Here is a 27511-nt window from a genome sequence, read left to right on the forward strand (position 1 = left end):
AAAAAAACTGTGGAGAGGATTTCTATCCCACGCCACGTGGAGGTCAACTGAGTTCCTAATTCTGGACTATCATTCATTCATAAATTACTAGAAAAACCTTCATGTTCTATGAATTTTCTCTCTTTTCCTTTCATGTCCCACTTGACTCCCTACCCTCTGCTCTTCACTCTCAAAGAGTGAGGAATACTTTTCTCATGGATTGATATGCTGTCTTTGGAAAGGATCAAAGATTTCTATCTGAGGTAACTGGTATCTTCTTAGCTGTACATAAACTACTCAATTCATTTCTATAGTGTTCATAAGGTAGAGAGAAAGAATAAAAACTTCTTTCATAGTTTGGTGGGAAAATCCTTTCTTATCCTAGTAAAGAGTACGTTATGGCCACCTTGGACCATCTGGGTCCCCTACACTGTCACCTGACTCTACCTCTTAGTGCAGTTTTAGCACTGGAAAACTCTTATACAGGGCCTATAACCAGGCCCTCTAAAAAGTGCCTTACATACATTAACTCATTAATGTGCACAGAACCCCATTGAGGTAGGTATTATTTCATCCTTACCTTACGGACAAGGAACCAAGGGCAGACAGGGGTTAAGTGACTCGCTCAAGTACACATAACTGCTCAGTAGCAGAATCAGGATTTGAACTTAGGAAGTCTGGCTCTAGATCCTACATTCTGACTCACTATACGAGTTTCTGGAGTCCACCTGTTTACGATAAACACTGAGCTCGAAGTTGGGAAGCATTACTTTTCAGGCTTTTAGCTTGAGCTCAGCTAGCCATGGCTACTTGGGCAAGTCACCTTTGACCTGTCTTCCTTCGCAGATAAGATGAAGGAATATTACATTCTGGGATTCTACAACCCCAGTCACTGAGGGAGACTCATTTGTCAAATTGTTAGGTTCTAGACAAGTCTGTCAGCCAAACTCCCCACCACTTTCTGGCTTTTTAGACTGTAAAGAATGAAGCCCTGCCATCTTTTGGTACTGATGCTACTGATAGAGCCGACTGGGAAGTGGTGAGAATTTGATGGCCACCAAGCTCTTCATGTGACCATGATGCCTCAGTCCCTGGAAGCGAAAGAATCCAGCTTCCAGTAACTGGTTGGCAAAACTGTCTACAACAAACAAGGATTCCCAGTGATTCTTGAGGACGATGAACTCACAGTAAAGTCTCTTGGTCCATCAGCATTATCTACCATGGACCTGGGCACGGGAATTTGGACTGGAAACCCACCCTGTGCTTCATTGTTTAAACTGGCTTTTCAGGAAGAGAGAGCTCTTTATGAACAAACGGGTGCATTTGATGTTCAGAAAACCCATCCATTTCAGACACTGGTCTGTCCAGAGAGGAGGATTTGGGGCTCCCAAATGCAATAAATAGCAAATGATGAGACAATTATGGGACTGGCATAAATGTTGGGATAGGCTGACATTTAGAGTTTGCCTATGCTCAGAGAGACAATGGACAGGGAATTTTACACATCTGAGGATGAAAAGATGCAGCAAGATGTCATGACCAAGCACGTAAGATTTCAACGCACTACCTTTCTGTGTGTCAAGAGAAGGGAATACAATCCGTGGGCCCACTTTCTAGACCTAAATATGCAGCTGCAGCAAGACCGTGTGTGGTGAAAAGTAGTCCACATTGTGCCAACCTTGTTCTGACCAACGACCCTCCTGGAGAAGTTAAGCGTGCAGGGGTGAGCTGGAATACAGCACTTTTCTTTTCTAGATCAAGGGGAGGTCGATCCAGCCCACAGGTGGTTTCACTTCACTCCACCATGGGTCAGTTACATCGTCAACCTCCATTAAATGAAAGATGAAGTGCGTGACAGTGCCCATTTCCACAGAAGGCGTTTCTAGGTGTGCCTGGGATGGGCCTTCAGGAGGCCCGTGGAAGCGACTAGCGGGTAACGTAGGAGAAAAATGGAAGCTTTCCTGGCCCCCAAACTCTTATCTTACTGTCTGCCTCCGGTTGCAAACAAACAGCCTACCACGAGTGCCAAAAAGGAAAAGCCACAAAATGGAGCTTGACAGTGGGGAGCGTCCTGTGAGGAAGATCTGGCTCCACTATCAGCTTCTCTCCCACACCATCATTCTGGCATCATTCCCTCACAAAAAGAGCACTGATAAATGGTATCTGTCTACTTGTGGTGGAATTTACACCAATAAATACCTTGCTTATAACAGTTTCCTTCTGTGATTTTCCATAGCTTGATGAAGCTAAAATTGTACAAGCTCTGGGCATTGCAGCCTTTGATTTTTGCCGGCTTGCTCAGCTGCAGAAGGAGTTGAGGCAGTTAAAGTGTGGTCCTTGGGTGGGAGTGGAGGTGGGGGTGGGATGGGCGATAGACCACCCACAGAGGTTTTGTTAATTCCGGGAAATTTCCCAGTAAATGCGTCAGTGATGCATAAGCTTCATTTTCTATTATTGAGAACCTGAACTCAATTTCTCAAAGAGCATCCCGGATGTATTTAGCAATCTACAGAGTCCTCCCACATACACTTGAGTTGAAAAAAGGAGGAACCGGTGTCTGGCATGTGTGGTTTTGCCAAGGCCAGGGCATACATCTCCTTTTTGTTTACTCCTTAAACCTCAAAACAGCTTGCGTGTCAGTTCCCAAACTGAGATTTCTCTGTGATGTTCCTGTGTGCTAAGCCAATCTTGCAATGACATGTGCACAATAAACAAGTATCGAGGACTGATTAGACAGTGGCGCCCTGAAAACCACCCCCCTGGAGTATCTCACAGGGCAAGAGATGAAGAGGTGGCTTAAAGGATGAAATAAAGAGAGAGTGATAACTCAGTATCTTGCATTTACATAACTCCAAGTTACACAGAACTCGGAGAACTTTGCAAAACTGTGTAATCTAAGAGCTCTTGACCCTGAGTTTGCAGCTGAAGGAGATGGCAGGTTGTTAGTGATCCTTCTGTTTTTCAGAGTTTTCTACCATTGCCTGAAGATGCAACACAAATACATTGCCCTACATTCTCGGTCCCTGTTTTGCATCTCTTGAGCCATCAGAACTGTCTGAGGGCAGCATGGTACCTTGGAGAGGACAGGGAAGTTACAGATAAATGATCGAGTTTCAAGTTCTTGTGTCACTCACAGGGACAAAGATCCAGCAAAGCTGGTAGTAAATAATCTGACCTATTTTAAACACTTGGTAGAGCTGTTATTGCATTACATCATTATGGGACATAAATACGTCAGCTTCCTGTTAATTAACTGAGAGCAACCAGAAATGCTCTTGTAATACAGGGGAATCAAGCACTTTCAGGTTCATCTGGAAGACTGAAAGGGGACAGAAAGCAGGACACAAAGCTGTCCCAAGGGCTTCTGAAAAACCTGGATTGGGACTTTAGGGGCGCTATCTAAGTAGTATATCAATAATATGTTAGATTAGAATTTTAGGAAAAAATACTTTGACATCTATAAGAACAAGAGACTCACTGAGCTCAGTGATCACCTTCTCCGGGTCACCCTCCCTGATTTGGATGAGGTGACTCAGCTCAGTGTTCCCAGAAGACAGTCATCCACATCTCTGCTATGGCCATTGTGATTGCGCATTGTCATGATCTATTTGTGTACCGACCTCCCAATTAGCTGTTAGTGCCTGGCCCCAGGGTCTATGTCCCAGACTTGTGTGTTTCTTCAGGGCCTGCAACACAGCAAGGATTTAATAAATGTGTGCTGAATTGAGCTGCATTTTCCCTTAACCAGCAGAAAATGCTCCCTCTCCCTGGGGGCTAGAGCTTATTGAATGAGATATAGTCAAGGGGCAGGTATTCTTGGCTTAGACTGGACAGCCCCTTCCCTTTATAACAGAGCTTCCCTCTCCTTCCTTAAGGAAAAAAGTTGAGAGCCCCAGTTCCTTAAAGCACATACAAATCCACCCACATCCTCCAACCCAGGCACAACTTCTTACAGAGATATATATTTAAGAAAACACACACAAACGACACAGCCAATACCTATTACTATTCACTGAGTGCTTCACGTGTGCTAGGTGCTATGTCAAGCACTCAACGTACATATCCGCACAACAATTACCCAAGAGTTAAAGAGAGAGGATCTGAAGCTCTGAAAAGTTCTGCTCAAGGCCAGTGAGCGAGTAAAATCCCAGATCTGTATGATTCCCAAGCCCGTGCTCTTAAGGCTAGAATGACGGCATGGGGATCAGTCACTCATACCTTAGTGTGAATTAGCTTAGGTAGTTCTGTTTTCCTAACTGTTAAGTTGAGTTGAACTGAATGAATTGGTGGCCGGGGTGCGGGCAGGGAGAAAAAGAGCTGAAAGAATTGGGGTCCTGGCACGGTGGTAGAGAAAGGTCATTTGGGAATTTGGATAGTAAGAGGGCAAGGTGATTAGGATTAAGTCTCTGGGGGAGAGAAGAAAGAGGTACTAGGAAAGAGGTTCTCAGAGAAGAGAGTGGCACGGAAAAGGAGGTAGGGACCCAGGGTCGCTTGGGGGACCCTGGGGAAAGAGAAGTGTGTGTGTGTGTGTGTGTGTAAGAGAGTAATGCTGTTGGTAATTTACAACACAAACAGGCCATCAGCTAAGCATAAACTAAGCCAGTGGTTGTTAGCAGTGGCAGAGCAAAGATGCAAAGGTCCAAGGTAGCCACCAATGTCTTCCAGATTCATAAGCCCAGGCTGCATCTCTCTGGATGACTTAGTATTTCTTTATAAAAATGTTTTCTTAGGAACTGAGTGCTTTACCGAATGACTCAGTGCTGGATTTTAAGAAATCCACTTTAGGTCTATTTGATTTTTCTTTTAGCATGGTTCGTTTATTTCCTCTATATTTGGTTTTGCCCTGAGATGTGTATGTTCAAAAGAATTTTTCACTATCCCTTAAGAATTAGCTTTTACCAAGAGTCTAGTTCTACCCTTGGCAATTGAGGTATGAGATGAAAGCTAACTGCTGGAGATAAAGAAAGAAGAGCCTGTAAATTTCCCTTTGTTATCTTCACTAGGCTATAAACTACTATGGGGCTAGGAGGACTGGTTCTTTTCACGGTGGTAATTCCCATACCTAGAGCTTAGTGCCTAGAATAGGATAGGGGATGGGTGGATAAAGGGATGGGTGGAAGGAGGGAGGAAGGGATGGAGGGAGATAAGGAGGGAGGGATGGAGAAATGGAGGGAGATGAGGGAGGAATGGAGGCTGTGTAAACATCATTAATCGAGGCAAAGAGTGAAGCATAAGCTCTTTAGTAACAACTTTGGAATTAAACATACTTTGTTCCAAATATGAACCTGCCGCTGGCTAGTTATACGATCCCTCTCAAGACCCAGTTTCCTCAGCTGTAAAGTTAGGACAGGAATAGTAAATCCTCATAAAGCTGTGGGGAAGATTAAACAAAATAATGTATGGAAAGAGATGAACACAGTGCCCGGCATACTGTAAACTCCCAATAAATGGAAGCTATTGGGGAAACCCTACCCTGCTCAAAGATGGCCCATGAAGATGTGTGAGGATGTAGGGGCAAGATGCCCTTAACTTGTCTGTACCCTGGGCTGGATTTTACTTCATCTTTTCTCTCCTTCTCTCTCCCACAAGTATTTGAGGAGACAATTGGGTAGGAATAACACTATTTATGTAAGCTTTCTGATTTCTCCCTGACTTCTCACAGGCTTTTCCAACCATCGGGACACAGCTGCTCATTTCCAGGACTCATGCCTCACTTGCCCACGGGCCTTATTTCCTTCAATCATGTCACACAGGATATTAACTTTTTAGGAATATTTGGACTCTGACCCCTCTGCTCCCACTTCATCAGTTCATTGCTGTTCTTACAAAACACACCTTATTGGATTAGGTGTTAAAATAAAATGGAATATCCCAACAACTGCTACCTTTTGCAGGAGTGATGGAACCCACGAGCACCAGCTGCTCTGCTTTCTGTTCTAGAACTGCCCAAGGGATGGGGCAAAGACTGTACAGAAAGCTGCCTTGAAGCTCGGTTCTATCCACGCCCTCCCCATTACTCTGCTCCCACACTAGCTGGTTAAGAAAATGAAGGAATAAACTGCAATGACTATGAAATAAACATGAAGGTCTTTTTATATGATATGTTTTCCTGAATAGGGAACTAAGAGGGATAGCAAACCCTTATTTTTATTTTATTTTTTTTTCCTTTTTTGCGGTACGCGGGCCTCTCACTGTTGTGGCCTCTCCCGTTGCGGAGCACAGGCTCCGGACGCGCAGGCTCAGCGGCCATGTCTCACGGGCACAGCTGCTCTGCGGCATGTGGGATCTTCCCGGACTGCGGCACGAACCCGCGTCCCCTGCATCGGCAGGCGGACTCTCAACCACTGCGCCACCAGGGAAGCCCAAACCCTTATTTTTTTGAGCATCTACTCTATGAGGTAGGAACTGGCTGACTGTTTTTCGAATGTGACCATCCTTACAACCCCTCCTCCCCCTGGTTCAGACAATTATATCTGTTTTACAGTTGAGGACAACTGAGTCTTAGAGAGGTTAAAGGAGCCAACCCAACGCCACAAAGCAAATAAAGGAGCCGAGATCTATCTGACCTCAAAACCCACGATTTCTCCCTAATTCTGGGCCTTCTCCTGATTCCCAGTGGGGAATATTTAGCTCTGGCAATGCCAAGTCTCCTTTGGTTCTTATCCTGAAGTCACCCCAAGTATTGCCAAGATTCCTATTAGGAAAAATATGGTGTCTGATTAAAAAAAAAAAAAGTCATGCTAAGATGATAATGAACTACCAGAGGCACACCATCAAAGCAAACCATGGCTTTGGTGTTTATCACCATTGCTAATAGTGGAATAAGTGTCAAGTTCTATGCAACCTGGGCGGAGGGTCCTTTGTGGCTCTTTGAATGACATGAGTAGCGACCTCTGGCCATCCAGAAAGGCAGCTGTGTCTATCCACTTGGGAACCAGAGTCGATAGCAGTACGTGACAGAGAATGTACCGCCTTCCACGGTTCTAACGTAGAGCCAATCGCCTGTGTTTGTGTCTGTCTAGGTTCCTTAGATAGTCACTCCACCAGTAAAACTAGAAGCCCCGCTCAATACGCTATAATGGCCTATATGGGAAAAGAATCTAAAAAATGTGTGGATATGTATAACTGATTCACTCTGCTGTACACCTGAAACTAACACAACATGGTAAATCAACTATGCTCCAATAAAAATTTTAAAAACAGAATACTTTCAAACTTCAAAAAAAAAAAAATACCCTAGGAGCCCCATGAAAAAGCAGTGAGCGTCTGGTGGGTCTGGAAGCTGTGTTAATCCAGTGACAATCACTCTAGGCCTTTTTGTGTCACTAACACAAACACCAAACAAAATTCCTTGCATTCCTGGTAGAGATAATTAGGCACAATGATGAAGAAAAAAAGAAATGGCAAAGACAAGAATAAAGGAAGAACACTGATTCACCACAGGAAACGTAGTAGTTAGCTGGACTCTGCTTTGTAACAGATCTTTCTGTAAGTGTGGCAGATAACCCAAGAACTTCCTGACCTTGGACTGGCGCCATGATGGGAATAATATTTCCAGATCGAAGAACGGTTTCTGTACGGTATTCTCCCCCAGGTTACTGAGCACACATCAGAGCATTCTCTTTTTCACTCCCTCATTTTTATGTTGCCTAAACATCTCTTTGTCTCTATCTCTTTCTCCAGTCTTTTCCCTACTTCTCTGTTTTCCAAGTTTAAGAAACACAGCAACATAGCAGATTTCTAACTCTGAGGTCACAGAAAAGCTCTTCATCTCAAATTGCACGAGGCCTTCTTTCAAAATTTCCAAAGAAGGTATCGGGTACACTCAGGCAGCAATAATTCCCATTTCAAAGCTTTGGCTGAATCATTGCTTGACTTTAAATCGTTACTTCGGTACGTTAGAAACACTGGATTATAGGGAAAGGCAAAAAAAAAAAAAAAAAAAAAAAATATATATATATAGTAGACAAGATTTACTTTGGGAGTCTCCACTCTACTTCTGCTGATAGATTTGTAAGCTAGAAGGTTTGTGAACTGTAAAACTCCAATGTTTCATCACCATACCCATAGCAGAAAGCTACCTGGTGGTGATATTTCCATCACCATCGTGCTTATGAGCAATGGGATTGATGACTGGTACAGATATGTCAGCTCTTAAAGCAGTGAAGAATGCAGGAGGTTGTTTAGTTTAATAACTATACTTAGGAGGGTAGTACTCAAGATTAAAAAAATGTAATGGCTTCTCCAGGACCATTCCCCAAACTCTGGCTTTACCTGTTTCAGGGAACAAGGTGGGTTTGTTCACCCCTATATCCCCAGCACAATGCCCGGCACAAAGTAGTCGTTCAATAAATATTTGTTCAATGGAGGTTGAATGAAGACACGTTCTAGTTATAAGGCATTATAGTAAAGAGCACTGTAAAATTCTAAATCCAGGGATGAAGAACGTTTTGTATCCTTTTACATACGGACAAACAATATTAAGGTATTCTAAAAATGTTCATCATTTCAGTGTTTCACCATCCTTGCTGCCTGAAAGCTCTCACCTACATTTTTCTTATGGAAATATAAGTCTTGTCCCCTGTAGACTTCTCACGGCTTCTTAATTTATAGTTAAAGCCAGTTCCTGTTTTGTGACTTACAGAGGTGCTTTGTCTTGGGGACTTAAATTTGACTCAAGGTATTTTCCTAATATAATTCACCTTTTCTTTCTTTCTTGAAAAGCTTCAGTTCTGTGGATAATTATCAGAACCTTCAAGGAACCACAAAATGTCAGAACTGGAAGGGCCTCAGGGATCATTGAGCCACACCTCTCATTCCTTCCTTTGTGATACCCTTCCTTGGAGCTCTATCCTCCTGCCAGGTGGATGGGCTGAGTCCACATCATCCTGGGTTGAATGTGGAGGCATACAAACTGTTAACATACCTAGGACAAGAGGTCTTTATTAATTTCACTGAAAATAGAATGGTGTAGGATACACAGAGTATTTGAGACACTGCATGAGAAAAAGAGCAGATGCCTATGAGGCAATAAAAGCTAGCCGCTGTTACTACTTTAGCTCTGTTGGATGAGCAGCCAGAGTCATCTTTCTCCAAGCAAATCTGACTGTTCCACCCCCCTGTTTAACTCCCCTTAATGGCTCTCCATTGCCTATAGGACGTAAAGTCCAAACAACTTAACTTGGCGTACTGGGCTATCCTGCAGCTGGTCCCTGCCCACCCTCTAACACTAGCTTCCATTTCTTGTCCTTTCCTTTGTGTCCATGTTTTTCGTTATGCCTGTAACATCTCTCCTCTCCCTTCTTCACCTGGGTAACTCCTGCTTATGCGTTATGATTCAGCACAGGCGTCACCTCCGCCAGGAAGCCTTCCCCTCAGCCTCACGCTCCCGCAGAAGCTTGCGCTTGCCTCACTCACAGAAGTTACTGTTTTGAAATCTTCCTCCGATAGCTGGTAACTCCGTTAGAACAGGTTTTGTCTTCTAGTCATTTCTGAGGACCAAATACAAGCAGACTGCTGTGCATGGAGATGCCCAGTGCATTTTTATGTTTTACTGAATCGAGATGTAAAACACTTTCTGCCGTGTTTTTTGTTGTGCAGAAGGTTAATTTCAGTCAATGGTTTGTATGACGACTTTGCCAGAGTCCAGGCAGAATTATGCGGTCTAAAAGGCTGTCCAACCACATCGATGTTAAGAAACAAGGAAAGCTTCCCTCATCAAGTGACATGATGAGAAGGTAGATCCAATCCCTTGATTTTTACCCCAGATTCATGCGACAGCTAAACCTATGCTGGTAACTTCTAATAGCAGCAAAGCTCATTTCACAGAGGTCTGCGGTTGATATAACAGGTGATGTGTAACCATGGAGAGGGCTCTCATTAGGAGAAATGAAGATTTAAGCCCCAAGGCAAGCATACATGTGATGGTTACCCTTGTTGATGTCAAAATGCTGCTGGGGACAATTCTGATCACTAGGCCAGCACATTCCTGGGTAGAGAAATAGCAGAGGCTGCCACTGAGCCAATCAGGCCCAGCTGTTAAGGAACAGGTCTTGGCAGGTTCTTCTGTCCATCAGTGGAAGAAAAGAGAGAGACAGTATAATTATGCATCTGGATTTACCAAAGAGGATGACAATAGTAGTAGTATTAGATTTCTAAGGACGTCTGAACACGGCCTCCAAATCTGGACTCAATTTCTGTGGACGTCAGTGAGCTTTGGTGTGCTTTTCCTTTGAGCACTTAAAAGTTAGCATGGACAAAAGGCAGCATATGGAAACTTTGGGAACCCAGCAAAAGATAAACCAATATTTAGAGAGCATGTTGAAACGGTAACCCTTAAAACAAGTTGTCAAAGGGGTCGGTTCCTGTAAAGCTTTGAAAGCTCCATCAAGTAAATTAAAACACGGTCGTGTAAAAGGGCAACACCTTCTGCTGTGGCCATTTTAGGCTAATATAAAAGAAAATTCGGAATTGGAAATCATTTGCTGCTGGTCTGCATGGGTTTTGTTAGTGTACAATAAAACAGGCATTCTGCAGTTTGCTTTTAAAGAGGACACTCTGTGATCTTTAAGATGTTTTTCCTTAACTTTCTCGTTTCAGATAGGGATCCTCAAACTTCTTTTATAGTTCTTGCTGGTCCTAGGAACCACCCTAGGTCGGAGAAAAGGGAATGGGATTGGGGTGGGGGGCAGAAACCAAGTACTATTCCTGGAATTATGGGCTTCTTCCCCCCCCTTCACTGTTTATCTATTCTGCACCACTCAGCTGTTCTCTGTTGCAGAGAAATAAAAGTTTAGTTTAAAAAGTATGTTAGAACAAAGCTACAGAAATTGCCTGGAATTTCCTTCAGTTTCAGCCATCTGGCTTTCATTGCGTACTTCTTTCCCCTCCTCCACGTACGTTTACCAAATCTTTTCAACACACGCTGGCCGAGCTATCAAATGTTTATAATTAATAACAGTCAGACTCCTTTTTTTTTTTTTTCTTTTAAGGGACTGCTTTCTGGCTTTCCTCGGCTGCTCGTGTCATAGCTATTATAAACCAGGGAGATGGTCAGTAAAGCTTAATTACTAAGACGTAGTTGAATAAAAGAGAAAATTGAATCAAATTGAAGTCCTGAATACAAACTAAAAATATTTCTCAGCAAAAATGAAAGGGGAAGGAGAAGAGAATTAATTTTTCTAAGTGTCTACCATGATCCTATTTTAGAGATGAAGAATCTGAGGATCCGAAAAGGAGTATGAGCTCTCGAAGGTCACATAGCTAAACGTGACAGAGCAGGATTTGAACACAGGTCTTAATCTACCCGCGGGTTTTTATTTTGGTGGTCTCAGGGACGGGGAAGATGTCTAGTGCATGTTACTAAGGGAAAAATCAAGTTCCCAAACAATATGCATAATCCGATCTCATTTACAAAGGGAAGAAAATCTTATACATTTGTATATGTTCATGTATATATACAAATGCATGGGAAAAGGTCGGGAAAAGTACCGAACCATTAACAGTGATTTTCTGTGGGAGAAGAAGGGTGTGGAGCTGTAGAGCGTGGTGGTGAAAGGGGAGAATGTGCCTTTCTTTCTTCACAACTTCTGCTGTGCCTGAGTGTCAAAGAATGAGAATATTCATGTGTCACGTGTAGAACTCCAATACTTAGTTTTTAAAGTAGAAACAGGAGGCTGACCACTTTCCTAATGACTGATCTTAGCTCCTTTTTGGATATTTCTTCCCTTACATGGATCTAACCCACCAGTGAAGGTGGGCAGGGTTGGGGGGCTTCTAGATGCAGATTACTCAGAGGGTGATAAAGGCACCTAAAATAATTTTTCTTCCGCGTACTGATACCTTCTTTGCTATCAACTTGGATGCAAAATTCTCACAATTGTCAGCTCATAAGCAAACATGGTCCTAATTTCTTCTGGCCAATGGTAGGCCAGGTCGTTAAGGGATTAATACCTGGCCTCGCTGTACTACCTTCCAATGCTCCCGACAATCAAACCCCTCCCTGGGTGTCCACTCTCCCCTCTGATAAAAGCTTGTCTTCCTATTCTTACTCCGAGGATACTTTGCCATACATGGCTGCTAACATAAAGGGTTATTTATCTTAAGGCTATTTATGTTTTAAATTGATACGTAAAGCCTTAAACATAAAGAAGAGACTCTAATAATAACATTTTCAGCACCATCTGTTGGGTGGGAGGGACAGGATAAGAAGGATGGAGGGGAGAGAGCACACTTATTAGGGTTGAAGCATTTTGCTATGGAAAAAATTTGACCCTATAGTCCTTATACTCTTTTATTCAATAAGCACTTAATAAGCACCTACTTCGTGTCAGACAGTATGCTAGGCGCTAGGTGGATAGAGAGGAGGATTAAGACATAAAGCTGACAGCAAGGACTTTAAAATCTAGTCCTCTTCCATACAGATGGCCAACAGGCACATGAAAAGATGGTCAATATCTCTCATTATAAAATACAAACCCAAACTACAGTGAGGTACCACCTCACGCTGGTCAGAATGGCCACCATTATAAAGTCTACAAATAATAGATACTGGAGAGGGTGTGGAGAAAAGGGAACCCTCCTACACTGTTGGTGGGAATGTAAATTGGTGCAGCCACTATGGAGAACAGTCTGGAGGTTCCTTAAAAAACTAAACATAGAACTACCATATGACCCAGAAATCCCACTACTGGGCACGTATCTGGAGAAAACTCTAATTCGAAAAGATAGACACACCCCAGCGTTCATAGCAGGACTATTTATGATAGCCAAGACACAGAAGCAACCTATGTCCACTGACAGATGAATGGATAAAGAAGATGTGGTACATATATACAATGGAATATTACTCAGCCATATAAAAGAATGAAATGATGCTATTTGCAGCAACATGGGTGGACCTAGAGATTATCATACAAAGTGAAGTAAGTCAGACAAAGACAAATATCATATGATGTCACCTACGTGTGGAATCTAAAAAGCGATACAAACAAACTTATTTACAGAACAGAAATAGACTCACAGACATAGAAGACAAACTAATGGTTACCAAAGGAGGAATGCGGGGGCGGGGATAAATTGGGAGCTTGGGGTTAATATATACACACTACTATATAGAAAATAGAGATACACACTACTATATATAAAATAAACAACAAGGACCTATACTCAAATCTTGTAGTAACCTATAATGGAAAAGACTCTGGAAAAGAATACGTATATATATGTGTGTGTGTGTGTGTGTGTATATATATTATATATATACATAAAACTGAATCATTTTGCTATATACTTGAAACTAACATAACATTGTAAATTGACTATACTTCAATAAAAAATTAAATCTGCATTAAAAAAATCTAGTCCTCTCCAATAGACAACTACTATTTTTTTACGTGTCCTAGAAAATGCAGGCAGTCCATGTGCACACACAAATTGGTACAATCAAAATACCTCCTGTTTGAGAACACGGCCTTCCTGCTGTGAACAGCCAGGCATGAGAATGTATCTGCCTGAACCTGGTGAAAGTTGGACATGTGCTTCTGATACCAGCTCTGTCGATCACACAGAGGAAATCAGAAGGTGAGTTTCATCTCAGAAAGACTGCCCAGATAGGACGTTCCCTCTAGCGTCTTTGGTGTTCTCTGTGTGATCTGATATCACACACAAGAAGAAAAGCAGCTTCCTTTGGTGTTCAGTAAGACAAATAACTTCCTGGAAAAGCTACTTCTCTTAACCAGTGCCACCTCTTAGAGACATAAGCCCAGTGACCAAGACTCAGAACATCACTTCTGTATATCCCACAGAAAATGCTATGGTTTTTTTTAAACTGGCAGCCCATCAGGGAATACAGGGATCACTGAAAATGTGCAGGGAACACTGATCCACGTACAATAAGAATTGTGAATTAAAGATTTAAATTAGTCCCAAATGAATAGAAGGTGCTTGGGAAAACGACGCACTGCCATGCTCCTACTAATACATTTTCTCTTTCATACACATCCGACATCAACATTCCAAAGGAGGGATTTTCCCCGATGTCAGACTGAAATATTCCACAGGAGATGCACCTCTATACACTTCTCATTTTTAAGATGAAACTCTGTTTGGGCTCTTGGATGGGAGGTAAAGAGAGTGAGTCACATCAGGCCACTTTGGCCCCCTTAGTTGTTTCAATTAGCATCATTCGACAAACACTCAGCTACGTATAGTTGGCCCAGGAAAACCATGCCTGCGTGCAGTAGGACATCCAGCCTGTCAGTCTGACGGTTCGCTGGTGGACATTAAAGCACTGAGTTGACCTGGAGCAAATGCAATAACGTTAAGTCCAAAAGAGTCCTTGTCCTGGAGACAATAAAAAGGTTGTAAATTAAGCTTATCTAATTTAACCATAATCAGTACTTGGAGGGTGGGAAGTAACGTCTTGTGTCCTACTCCTTCTGCTGCCCCAGGAAGGGAGGGGTTTAGGGGTTGTAAGTCCCAGAAGATGTGCAGTCTGTCCCAGGTACTGACTCCTCGGCCATGCCTCAGCTCATCACAGCATTTGGATGTCATTACACCACTGGAATGTGGTTAGAAAGACCCTCATGCTTGCTTTTAAAGTGACGGTAAATAAGTAGAACAGAAATGATATCAATCATTAGCACAAAGCAGCAGTAACAGCAGTCCGACGCTCCTGCCTACAGAGCCATGAAGAGCTGTGGGATTACCGGAGCAGGACGTGGTGACCTCAGATTATCTCGTGCAGCTAATTTATTTTGCAGATATGGAAACAGAAGGGGCAGACGTCTTGCCCAATGTCACACAGCTAGTGGGTGGCCGAGCTAGGATGAGAGGCCAGGCTTCCTGACCTGCCAGCCAAGGCCCTTGCAGGCTGTCCCTGCTGTACGCCTTCTGCTGCTTCCTATTAAGGAGACTGCAGTCAAATGGAGGGGTTTGGATCCCTTGCCCATGCAGCAAGGTCTTAGACTCGCTGATAAACAGTGAGGTCAGGACAGAGATGTGCACAGGGATAGAAAAAGAGGTGTTTCAATATTCTATGCGCTGGATCTAGGTTTTTCTTGGCCCAGCTCTTGACTCTATTTTACGCTGTTACTCCCATGGGTGGGGTAGCGCTCCAAGCAGTGGCTAACTGATTTTCTGGTTGCCTTGGAGAATATGGCACTAGTGGCCCTCGTCACTTCTGCACTTGAAGAGGGAAGCCAGGCCCACCCTTCAGACTAATATACAGAATAACTCTGGTGATGAGCAGGAGAGTGTCACTGTGGGATGGTGCCCTGAGATGATCCGAGGAGGCCTGCAGTCTGTATCCTCTAAGTCCCCGAGAAAGGCATCTAGTTGGCTGAGAAGTAAGACAGGCAGCATTAGCCTGACCAGAAAACTATCGTTAATTCCTGTAGGCAACACATTGCTTCTCACGTGATACCTTGCAGAAACAGAAGAAATATCCTTCAGAAATAGCAACCCTCTCCGTATGTAGGACATGATCCGGGAACATTCTTCAGCCCATCAGCAGACTTGAAAGTCTGGCTTTGGTTCTTTAAATGTCTCCCCTTTGAAACCAGAATCATAGATGAGATGGTTTAGCTTCTACAGAGACTTGCTCCAAACACGTGTATGAAGGAAAGTCTCTCAAGACCCCATAACATTGCGTAGGCTGAAGCAGTGACTGGATTGATGAACTAAGACTCAAGGTTGGATAATAATGAGACCCAGGCAGGGCTGAACAATGATATGCTCTAATTGATTTTATGCATGTGGAATGACAGATGCACACCACCGATCATGCTATAATGAATCCGCATGCTGTGTGTGCATACAGATTTCATGGTGGGTCAGTTATACCACCCAGATCCTTCAGTTCCTGCAATCCGCAAGCCAATCTGTTACCAGGGTGGGAGGGCTCGGGGCACAGGCTGAAAGGTGGCAGAGACCGTAAAGCCTGTAGTCAGTTCTCATTCCCTCCAGGAGAAAGCAGCAGTGGGGCCTGTGCACATACCAGCCACACCACGGGGCTTTGCTTCAGTGCACGGAGCATGAGCTTCTGCACCCCGGACCACTGGGCTGGAATTCCAAAGCCCTGGTTTCAATTAAATTCAAGTGGATTTGACTAAAAGTTTGAACCGACGCTAATTGGTTTTCAAAACACTGGGTAACAATAAGCGTTCTGGTCTTGCCCATGGACAGACGTACCCCGTTCTGAACATGCTCCTGGGCAGCAGGGCGGCCAGTGCGCCTCTTACCTTGCCGGGCAGGGATCCAAACTGCAGGATTTCAGGAGCTGGGGCGGCCGCTGGCTGGTCACGCACAGGTTCTCATCCGCGGGCTCCCGTGTCTGTTTGTTCAGGCAGATCACCACCGCCTCCTGGACACCTGTGTACAGATCACACTGTCAAGGCCAGAGTGGGCGTGTGGGCGGTGAGCAAGTGTAGACAGGGCAGCTGGTGGGAGGTCTCTGCGACTGAGAGGACTCGCTGCGTGTCAGGCAGTTGAGAGTCCGGGGCTGCCCATCTCGTCAGGCATCAAGCCGTCTGGAGAAAGCACTCAGAAGTTTGTGCCCCTTAAGGAGGGCAACTCCGCCAAAGTGGGGAGGCTGCTCCCAGCACTGCTGAAACGCTTAAAAAGATGCCACCCGGCTATGCACCCGCCAGTGCTGAAACAGGATAATTTAAAGCAGAAGGAGAGCAGGTTGACCAAAGCAATGACCCCGAGACCTTCACACACTGTATTCTAATCAACAGGAGATGACGGTATCGGGAAGGCAGGCCCAGAGCCGTGTTTGAACGTCCAGCATTCTGTAAATTGCTGTGCTTCTGGGGCCTTGCATCTAGGGCTTTGCTGCTTTCCTTCTGATTTGGGTTCAGTTCTTTAGTGACCTAGAGCAGCTTGGCAAGTTGGAACAACGAAAGAGAACAAGATGCCCAATGACGAGTGACATCCATGGAAGACAATGTTCCCACTGCCACCCACATGCCCCTAACTACAGACCTAGTAAAACAGGAGTTTGAGGAGCGACTGGCGTACGGTTACTTGGCGGCTCTTCCAAGGTGGGGTGTAGGATCTCTCATGGAGACTTTCATGGGACAGGGACACATGTAACCATGTGTCCAGATATAATAGACATCCTTGTCTTGTTTCTGATCTTAGAGGAAAAGCTTTCAGTTTTTCACCGTTTTGTATGATGTTAGCTGTGGGCTTGTCATATACGGCCTTTATTATGTTGAGGTACATTCCCTCTATACTCGCTTTGTTGAGAGTTTTTATCATGAATGGACCTTTAATTTGGGCAAATGAATTGAATATCGTTAAATTATATTAAATTTAATGTAATATCCAGACATTTCATCCTGCCTCCCAGTCATAAAAGCAGTAGCAAAAATCCTCTGAGTGAACATTATTAGCCAAGAATTGAGGCTAGGGTCCTGACGTGCCCCATTCAATCCTCTCAACAACTCCATGAGGCAAGCACCGCTTTTATCCCCATTTTACAGATAAGAAAACTGAGGCTTAGAAGGGTGAAAAAACTTGTCAAGGTCATACAGTTGATAAATGGTGAAACTGTAGTGGCTGTGCCTTAGCACTGGAGCTTTAATGACTGACAACGCTAACATTCAAAAATACTAAGAGGATGTTACATCTGCTGGAGATCTTCAGGAATAAACTAGACATTTGTCTGGAATCATCTCAGCAGAATTCAGTTTAAAGAAGAAGAGAGACAGGACATTCCTGATAATTTGCTTTCAGTCACTCATAGCTATATATACAAAGATATGTACATCTAAATGTACCTATGTGTTGTTAAATATTTGTATGCAGTTATAGCAGAGTATGTGACAATCCATATAATAGTTTTATATATAAATACACATACATTTTCTTTTTAAAATCTTCTGCATTGCTTCTTCAGATAGTACCTAATATAGCACGACAGACCTATCACTTCTCAGCCCTGTCGCTTCCCTCCTCCTATCTACCCTGTGTTTCCCCAAGAAGTTATCACCCCAATCAATAGGATAATGCTTTCCAAGGTGACGTTACACTGACTTCGAGAGGTCACTCAGCAAGCCACCATTTAAAAAGTGACATTTTAAAGCCTGAATCAGAATCACCTTTCTTTTTTCCTAGGAAGTCTGACAAATCAAACACTAAAAAAAAAAAAAAAAAAAAATCAGTCACAATATTTTCCCTGTCAGCTTTCTTTTTTCTAAGCCTTTTACGAGCTTCAAAAATTTAATTTAAATATATCACGGCCAGTTCAGGGTGAAGCATTTGAGATTTATGCTAGACATTCAAGATATTCCATCATATTCTGGAATGCTGACTCCAGGGTGTCCTCTTGGTTGCAGCTGGAGTGAGCCACTTGAAATTCATGGTATGATGATATAGCAAAACACTTCACAAGAAATTGTTGATATCTTCATTGATACTTCCCACCAGAAGAGTCTGGCATTATTAAGGTCATGATGACAAGGCGCTAGATGAGGCGAACTGTTCCATACAGAATCTAGAGCTGTGATTCTGTTTGAAATTAAGGTTTCAATTCATTTGTCTACCTGGTAGTATTCCAGAGATTCTAAACGTTACTCTAAAATAAAATATATTTTGGCTTTAGTCAGCTATTGAAAAGCTTATGAATTTGAGTTGGCAATCCCTGAGGCAGGAAGTGACCACAGGGCTTTTGTCACCTGCCTTACTTGAAAAGGCTTGCTTGGGGCAGGGCATGTATTGGGGGTGTATGAGTAATGTGACCTGTTTCCACTTTGTGAAATCCTTGTTTACAGAACTGAGGTCCTTTCAGGACTGCATGGAATGGGACTGCAAGGGTTAAAGTTTCTAAAATGACATCAGTAATCTTCTGAGATACGTAGAACACATTTACATGACCCCAGCCAATAATCCTAGCTCAGGATAAAAGTCACCTTCGGGTTGGTTAAATGCTGAGATTAAGGAGCGTTCTAGAATTACTACCTTCTAATCTAACGTCTTCTAGAAGTATGCCCTCGGCCTCCGCAACACTGCATTCAGGGTCAGTTGTCATAGCATTCCTAGATGGGGGGTGCGGGAGGCTAAGGGCAGAGCTCCGTCGTAATGAAGGAGGATCTGGGACCAGCCCTGTGGTCAACACACAAGAAATTTTTGTGGCATTAATGAATGAGATGCCTAAAGGGCAGGGCATTCCAAAGCAGAGCGTGCAATCTGGGCCAAGGGGCGGTGGGAAGGAATGGGGGCCTGGAGGAAGCAACGTGGCGTGAGGGAGCAGCCCTGGCATGGCGGTGTGGGAAGCTGGAGAGGGAAGACGTGTGAAGACTTCACCTGTCAGTTCACAGTACACTGGACTCAGGGCAGTCGGGCCGGGATGTGAGAAGTTAGCTCATCAAGTCTGTGCTACTTCCCAAATGGGCTAATTTTTGCACTGAGAAGGACGTTTTAAACCAACACAGAACACACGTGTATGTACGGTCCTTTCCGATTCTGAGTTTTCCTTTCTTGACAGAAGCAAAAGGAGAAGACTCATAAGGAAAAGGGAGCAAGATGCACAGGATTTCACCTTTTATACTTGCTGAAATCAATTTCAAGTTTTCCTTCGGCTAGATTTTTTTTTTTTTTTTTTTGCGGTACGCGGGCCTCTCACTGTTGTGGCCTCTCCCGTTGCGGAGCACAGGCTCCGGACGCGCAGGCTCAGCGGCCATGGCTCACGGGCCCAGCCGCTCCGGCGGCATGTGGGATCTTCCCGGACCGGGGCACGAAACCATGTCCCCTGCATCGGCAGGCGGACCCTCAACCACTGCGCCACCAGGGAAGCCCCTTCGGCTAGATTTTAATGTCAATTTTACCATCTAGGAGGTCAATAAAGCTGTTCACGTTCAAACCTACTCTCCTTGACTACACCTATCCGTTCACATATGGAAAATTAAAATATAACCAGGAGATGTTAGTGAGACAACAGGACACAGATCTGAACAGGTTAGGCTCACTTTCAATCTTCCAGAAAATGGGATTTTCAGTGTTTATATCTCCCAGAATAGCAAAGTTGTTACATGATATTTGATGACAGCTTGGGGAAACGCAGCCACCAACTAGAGCCTAAATTACTAACTAGTTCCTTCTGGTTGCTACCTCTGCTAGGTGAAAGGTTACTTTTGTGTCTATCCAATTTCATCTCTTGAGGTTGCAAAAACAATAAAATTAGCTAGACTGGTCTTATAACCCCAAATTGATTTAAAATCGATGTGTTAATCCTGCAGATTTTTGATTGGCTTCAGCAGGAATGATTAAAAATATCTTCAACCTTGTGGGTTATATCTTAGTGAAAGATCAACGTTGGTAGTACCATAAAATGTTACTGCCAAACAATGACTTCAAAATATACATATCCCGTATACCAAAATAATTTTTTAGTGTGTCTGGGCATCATATGGACCATGTGACCCGAGCATGTTTTCACCACTTTGGAATTTTCAACTTTTAACATTTTAGGCTTAGATATATTACCTTGGCACAGTGACACAACCGTAGGTAAGTGTGCACAGTTGTTGACAGATAAAGACCTAACTGGATATAAATGATGTACACTTTATGTTATACAAAGATGCTCAGTTCCTACAAGCCGACATCATTTGTGTATGAAATATACAAATCTTATTTCCAGATCAATAGCTTCTGAAAACCTTTTAAATGAAAAACTTTCCACATACTCTCTACGCTTTGAATTTTTTACCCCTGGTTGATCAGCAGAATGGTTAGAATCTTAAAGATAAAGGTATCTGGTCATTTATATATTCCATTACAGCATCATTTTTACCATCTGCTCATAAAGTTCATGGCTTGACTTATAGCTGAGAATCATAACTGAGAGATCATAAATAATCGTTTTCAAAGCACATTCATTTTAGACTAAAGATCGTGATTGTTCAATTCAGGTGATCATGGAAATTGGAGATATGATCATGGAAAGTGGAGATAAACACACACCATCTGAACTCTTGAGTCATTCACTATGTTGGAAAGAAGCAACTGTAGCCACTGCTGTGTCCTTTCCACCTGGCCTCTGAGCTCCTGCTGGGGCTCAGAGATCACCAAAGCTTAGTTAATACTTCTCCCTCATTAAGCATGGAAGAAAAGATGTCCTCATTGTGAGTGGAGGGCACCACAGGACATGGATTAGCGGAGTTCCAAGAAACTGTCTTCCAGAATCAGATGGAAAATTCTAGGTTTTAAAATAATAGGCTCTCCATGAAAACACTTAAGAACTCCATGGTTTGAAATTGGAAGGCTTAGAAACAAAACGAGAACCTCAAGGTCAAGACTATTAAATGCTTACGAAGCGACCTAATGGAGAAAATTGATTTCTCTGCTCGTACTTGTTCCATTCCTTTTCAACTACGCATGAACAATTTGGGCACATGTATTCTGACATTCCCAGTAATGAGAAAAGATGCTTTTATAAAAGAGTTTCCAAAATGTCATGGTTTAGAAAACAGTTTGGGGAAATAATTTTAATATAGATATTTTTATACCAATTAAGTAAGAAACTTTGCTGGGAATGCAGATCCTCAATGTGACAACAGGGGTTACTGATAGCCAGTGACAGGGATTTGATGGGAAATCAGCTAGCGTTTCCTCACCTATCAAAATCTCTCTTGGGAGTAGACACGGGAGATAGTGTTGACATGCATCTAATGCATTTTCTACAGTGGTACAAAAGATCGTAATCTTAAAGAATTGATTGTTGATTTAAAATGCCTTCTTCTCCCACTATAGTTCCATTACTAACACCTGAAATAGAAAAATCACTGAATCCGTTATCACCATGAACTAGACCTAAGAGAACCAGGTCAATATACATGGAAACATTGAACATTATTTAAATAATATTCATTCAATGAGAAAGCTTCAGGAACTCTCTAAGTGCTTAAAGAAGTGAGGTATGATGAAAAGACCCTTGACAGAGAAATGAACAGCAGGCCTAGTCCCAAATGTCACTCACTAGCTGTGTGATCTTGAAAAAGTCACTCAGCTTCTCTGTATCTCAGTTTTCTCATCTATAAAATGGCAGTGGGGTCAGGATTCTTTAAATTCTTTCCAGTTCTAGGTAACCACAGTGTTATAATTGCCCTTATACACCCTTTCCCTTTGTCAATAGATATTACTTTGGGAATCAGCTGAGTAAATCAGATTGGCTGTACCCTGTCCTTGGGAACAGCAGACTGCTTGTCATCTTGGGTCTTGGTTCATACCACATGCACAGAGGCAAGGGCATAGATAAATAAAAGTAAATGTTGAGAGCACTGCCAGGTCAGTGTCAACTTTGTTTCTCAGTCAGATATGCTAAGATATATTGCAAAATGTCAGAATGACAACTAAAAGTAAAAGCATTACTTGTGATGGCTACTCATAGCTGACAGTCTAAAAAGCTGCTCAAGCCCAAAGAGAAATACATCTGTGTTTCATTCAGTCCGCTTTACATTTAGAATGGCTTCCTCCCCCTACTTATCATTCTTGGACTAGAGGCAATCACGTGACACAGTTGCACGCAGAGAGAGAAGTTACAGAAAAAGGACAAGACGGTGGCAAGGATCTGAGCCAGATCCCCCTTCTTACCTCCTCCACATGACTCGGAGCACTTGGTGAAGCCCTCATACTCCCAGTCGTAGAGCTGGTCAAAATCCTGCAGGCCACCGAAGAGGCCACCCGTCTCTTCCGGGTTAAACTCAGGAACCTCCTCGTTGCAGGGTCCTGCGTAGCAGGGGCGCTGCGATGCCGGCTTGGGCCCTTCACATTCGTCAACGGGCAGGTCGGCCACGGACTGAGAGAAAGACAGGAGCACCTGGCACCGGACTATTCGCACCTGGGTCCCCACACCACAGGTGACCGTGCAGGCCGACCAGGCCTCTGGGATGAACCTGCAGTCCGCAAGCAAACAAGAGGACAGGATGAGAAGCCCCAAACAGGAGACCGCGGGTACTGGGAGGGTCCTCATCCCATCTGCCACCGTGGCCCAGTGCCGTCCCAGGATGTGATCAGGGCTCAGCCACCCTGTCCTGTGCTGGGCGCTTCGGTGTAGTTCATGAGCTCACTTGCCACTGTTTCTGGATTGGTTTCTTCGTGAGTGTCATATGAACCCCCAGCTGGAAAACATTCCAGCCACAGACCACCTGCTTTCTCCCTGCTTTGCACCCACAGTGGTAGCTCTTTGGAGCAGGGAATTGGTTTCTTCTCTATCGATCTAAATCCCAGCACTTGTGCCTCCTGCAGATGCCGGCTATTCTTCCAGCAGAGTAATACTAATACGAAAAACTCTAACAAAATCAGCCCTCAGAGATATTTAAGGAAGTATTTTTTTGTTTTGTTTTTAGTCTGAATTTCAGGTTCTGTAACTTTCTTTGCTTTTCTGCTCAATGTGCTTCCCAAGATTTATTTATATACAGAAAGAGAAAGAGGTTTTTTTGTAAGTTTCCAAGAATGGAGCAGAGCCTTGTTCCTCACACATTCTTTGAATTAGTCTGGACTGCGGTTCTTTTTATATCCTAGAGAAAAGCCCTGCTACAAATTTAAATCCACAGGCATGTCACAGTAAACGAGGGGGCTCTGCATTCATACGAGTTTGTTCAACAGCCTCCAGCGCCTCCCCACCGAGAAAAGCCACATTAGGGAGAACTTGGTTTTTCTCTGAGTTTCTCTAGAATGTAGGACAATATCCAAATTCCAAAAAGGCTTTTTTCCTCCCACTAATCAACAATGGCCATATCTGCAATGACCTTGAGAAGTGCCTAGAGAAAAAAAGCCCAGAGGGAACCACTAACATTTTCACAAAGTTAGTATAATAATCTGGAGAAAGGACTTTGGAATTAAAAAAAAAAAAATTACTTTTCCATGATCCTACTGCTTTTGAACAGGGAGTCATGCTGAGGAGGCATGCAAACCTGGCTCTTTAACCTTGACTTTGGCAGAAAAGGAAAGAAGTGATAAGAAGGTTATAGCATTAAATCTCAGCAAGTGAAAATAGTTCCTATCTAGTTTAGGGAAACTGAAATTCTAACAGGAAACCAATCCAAGTTTTCAAACTGGAAGAAGCACAATGAAGATGTGGCCTGGGCCCGAGCCTGGGCTGTGTGCAGAGCAGGGGGACTGGCCCGGGGACCCAGACCCATGGTGTCTGAGGCATGGAGGGAGTCCCTTTAAGAAAGGCCTGAGCATAGCACAGGGAGATCAGCTCCGTGCTTTGTGATCGCCTGGAGGGGTGGGATAGGGAGGGTGGGAGGGAGGGAGACACAAGAGGGAAGAGATATGGCAACATATGTATATATATAACTGATTCATTTTGTTGTAAAGCAGAAACTAACACACCATTGCAAAGCAATTATACTCCAATAAAGATGTTAAAAAAAAAAAAAAAAAAGGAAAGGCCTGAGGCTTGTTTCCTTTGAAGAGCCATCCCCTAGGGGTGAACGAAGGTCACATACAACCTTGTCAAGAAGATGCCCGAGGGAAGAAGCATCACCCAGAATTATTCCCAAGAAATTCTCATCACAGAGTCACCTCCCTCTTTCTTTTTTGAATTCCTAACCATCTCCTGGCACCTAGAGAACGTGGTGGGGAAAACAGTATCCTAAAAGATTAAAATGTCTTTCCCTCTTTAAATAACGCTACCTGTAGCAGTCTTTTAGGAATATAAAACCAAAATCTGCAATCGAAATAATTTTAACCCTCTTATTACACATTCACATCTATCTGCCTGAGTCCTGGAACAAGGATCATAACAAATACACAAGCACTGAATTTTACAACCCAGGTGTGGACAGAAAGGAAAATACATACCAAACTATTTTATGTATAAGAGAAACCTAGAAGCAAATGATAAGTCGGCCAGCTTTGACAATAGTGATGAATAATGCTTGTTTAATAATGTGGTCCTGAATTTTGTTTTCAAATGAAGAAGATGACAAGATCTCAGAAAGAATGGCACCCTATTAGCTTTTCCCATACAGGAGGGATTATTGTTCTGTCGGCTATAATAGCCCTCTTCAGTGACTATTCCAAGAGACCAAGGCTCAAATAGCTTTTTCCGTAAAGGGCCAGATAAGGAAGATTTTAGTCTTTGTGGGCCATGTTTGTGAAGCTTTGTTGTTGCAATAACCTCTGTTTCCATCTTTTTCCTATATATATAAACTTATGACAAGTAGCTAAACTGATTTGTTTATGGATTATCTCCTAGATAAAAAGTGAGTCCCAGATGAAATCTAGGACATAAAGGCTGCACAAATGAAACCCTCAGCTCTCCTTGCCTATAACATGAATCACTTTGCACTTGCTCTCCCTCCAGGACTGGGAAGATACACCAAAAGCACACTAAGTAGAAAAGGGGTGCTACCGACGCTCCATGAACTCACTGCAATGATTGAGACTTGTTTACTTTAAAGTAGCATCTAAATGAAAAAAGTAAAGAAATATGTGTGTGAGGGTGTGTGTGTGTATTTTTGACTGTCGGGATACTTAGGGTTAATCTACTTTATGTCTCCCAAGTGAGAACCTTATCAAGTGTCAAACAGCCTTACTGGCTTATCTCCCAACCCACTATCCTTAGGTCTTCATCAAGTTCACACCAATTAAGAACAATTTGGTCTTTAAGTGGTGCTGTCTTTTGGCAGTCATCCTAATATCTCTAGTGCATACGCTGGATGATATACTATTCTCTCTCACTGAAGGCAGGAGATTGTATTTCAAAAGAAAAATATCTAATAGTGCAAACGGCCAAATGAATAATAACTGTTTTTCATGTGAAACCTTCCCCCATATCCCTAGATCTCCCAACTCTGTATTTACTATCTTGAGCTTTCTGGCCACAAGTGGGAGGAAGCAAGGTCAGTGAGAGGGCAGTCATATGAGCTAGGAGGTTTAACTGCAATGCTTAGAAGACGCATCTTGAGTAGTTCTTGCTGAGTTAGAACCTTTAAAGTGGGACCTTTAAAATGGAGTTAATGTGTCTTTTAAAAATCAGTATATTAATCGTTTTGATGTACAGTGTGTTACTGAAGTTTAATTTGGGTACTTTAAAAATTCTTTTGGTTAGCAGCACTATTGCCAGATGGATGAAGAATGGCTTGGATAAGTGATTTCTTTCAAAGGTGGGCTTGAGCTTCAGAAATGATTGATATGATTTCTGCATTTAGTTTTCCCATCTCCAGGATAAAACAAACAAACGAACAGAACCCTGGCAAATAAGTAACTTATGTTTCTCTCTGGTCTTCTGTTTGCAAGATTCATTGTTCATTTCACTACCAAAATACTTATCCTTTAATTAGAGGTATTACCACAGTCCCTATTACGAAATAGAAAAGAGTGATAATCAAATTCACCTGGAAAATCCCAACGTGGTTTAGTTTATTAGTGGCTATTACGGAGTCAGAAGCGTGGACTGAAATATTAAAAACTATTACTTTATTAATATGATGCTAAAGAGAAACAGTTCACTCTTGGTTAGTCTCACATTACTGCAGATATTAGCCAGACTTAGCTCTAGCTTTATACACACATGGCCTGATATTTTTCTTTTCTCCCTTCCTTTCCTCTCTCCTCCTTTCATATGAGTGCTTGTTCAAAAAAAAAAAAAATCATTGGGATTATTCAAAATAAGAGTAGCACAATATAGTAGCTCTATAGTTGTGTTATTTTGATGCTGTTAGGAGCCTCACCCCATTCTCTAGTTTCAAAATGCAAATTGAAACTTGCAGAAAATCACATTAGAAATATTTAATTTTTGTTTAGTTTTCAATCTTATAACATTTGAGTTATAAGTTGATAGGGGTTGTGGATTTCTTTTTCCTCTTTCTTTTGGTGATTTTAGGGTGAGGGGAGAGGAGGGAATGAACTGAAGCGTGTAGAAAAAAATTATAAAAACTTAAAAGGGACCCCAAAGATTACTGAATATTCTGTCTAGTGCATTGTTCCTAGTTATTATAAAATTTTAAAATCTTTCATTGACTGTGAATTATTTTACAACTTTTAAACGGCAGGAAATTGATCATGAGATTCTTTCCCATAGAAATGAAGACTGTCTTGTGGAATGCAATTGGTTGTCCTGTGGAGAGACCCATTTTGCATCTACTTATAAATTCATTTCAGTATTCTTATTTGCCTGAATATATTTGGTTCTTTTAAATTTCCTTTGAGTCGGTTGTAACATATTCCTGGTTTCTTCATTAATTAATGAGGTAAATACAATCTTTGACAGATGTTTATTTTATATGCACATGAGAATCATGATTATCCCTTCCTAAAATTTTCTCACCTAACCAGTGGCCACAGAGGGATCTGGAGAAGAGTATACTGGAAAAATAAAATACTCTCTAAGAAATTCTATACCAAATTAACCAGAAAGTCTTTTACATAAATATGTCATTTGGGGACAAACAATTCATCATACGTCATTGGTAAAAATGGCGTTTCATATTAACTCATCTTATTTTTAGTTCAATCTTTCTCTATTCTTTTTCTTTAGTTTTGAAGAGTTGGTTCTTCTCCTGATTCTGGACAA

The 27511-nt window shown here is 42.6% G+C and overlaps 1 protein-coding gene across 7 annotated transcripts in view; it reads right to left on the reverse strand.

The window, feature by feature from the left end:
* ADAMTSL1 (ADAMTS like 1) overlaps nt 1-27511 on the reverse strand; it is a 755614-nt gene that overhangs the window by 212305 nt on the left and 515798 nt on the right. For all 7 annotated transcript variants that reach the window (XM_029201839.1, XM_029201841.1, XM_029201844.1 and 4 more), the window contains 2 exons: nt 22579-22880; nt 16221-16350 (listed from right to left, as the gene is read on the reverse strand). In XM_029201839.1, the coding sequence (XP_029057672.1) occupies nt 16221-16350; nt 22579-22880 (432 nt within the window). The remainder of the gene's footprint in view (nt 1-16220; nt 16351-22578; nt 22881-27511) is intronic.

Source organism: Monodon monoceros, unplaced genomic scaffold (assembly GCF_005190385.1).
Source record: "Monodon monoceros isolate NGI ecotype Baffin Bay Population unplaced genomic scaffold, NGI_Narwhal_1 Super_Scaffold_5, whole genome shotgun sequence".
In the NCBI taxonomy this organism is placed as follows: domain Eukaryota; kingdom Metazoa; phylum Chordata; class Mammalia; order Artiodactyla; family Monodontidae; genus Monodon; species Monodon monoceros.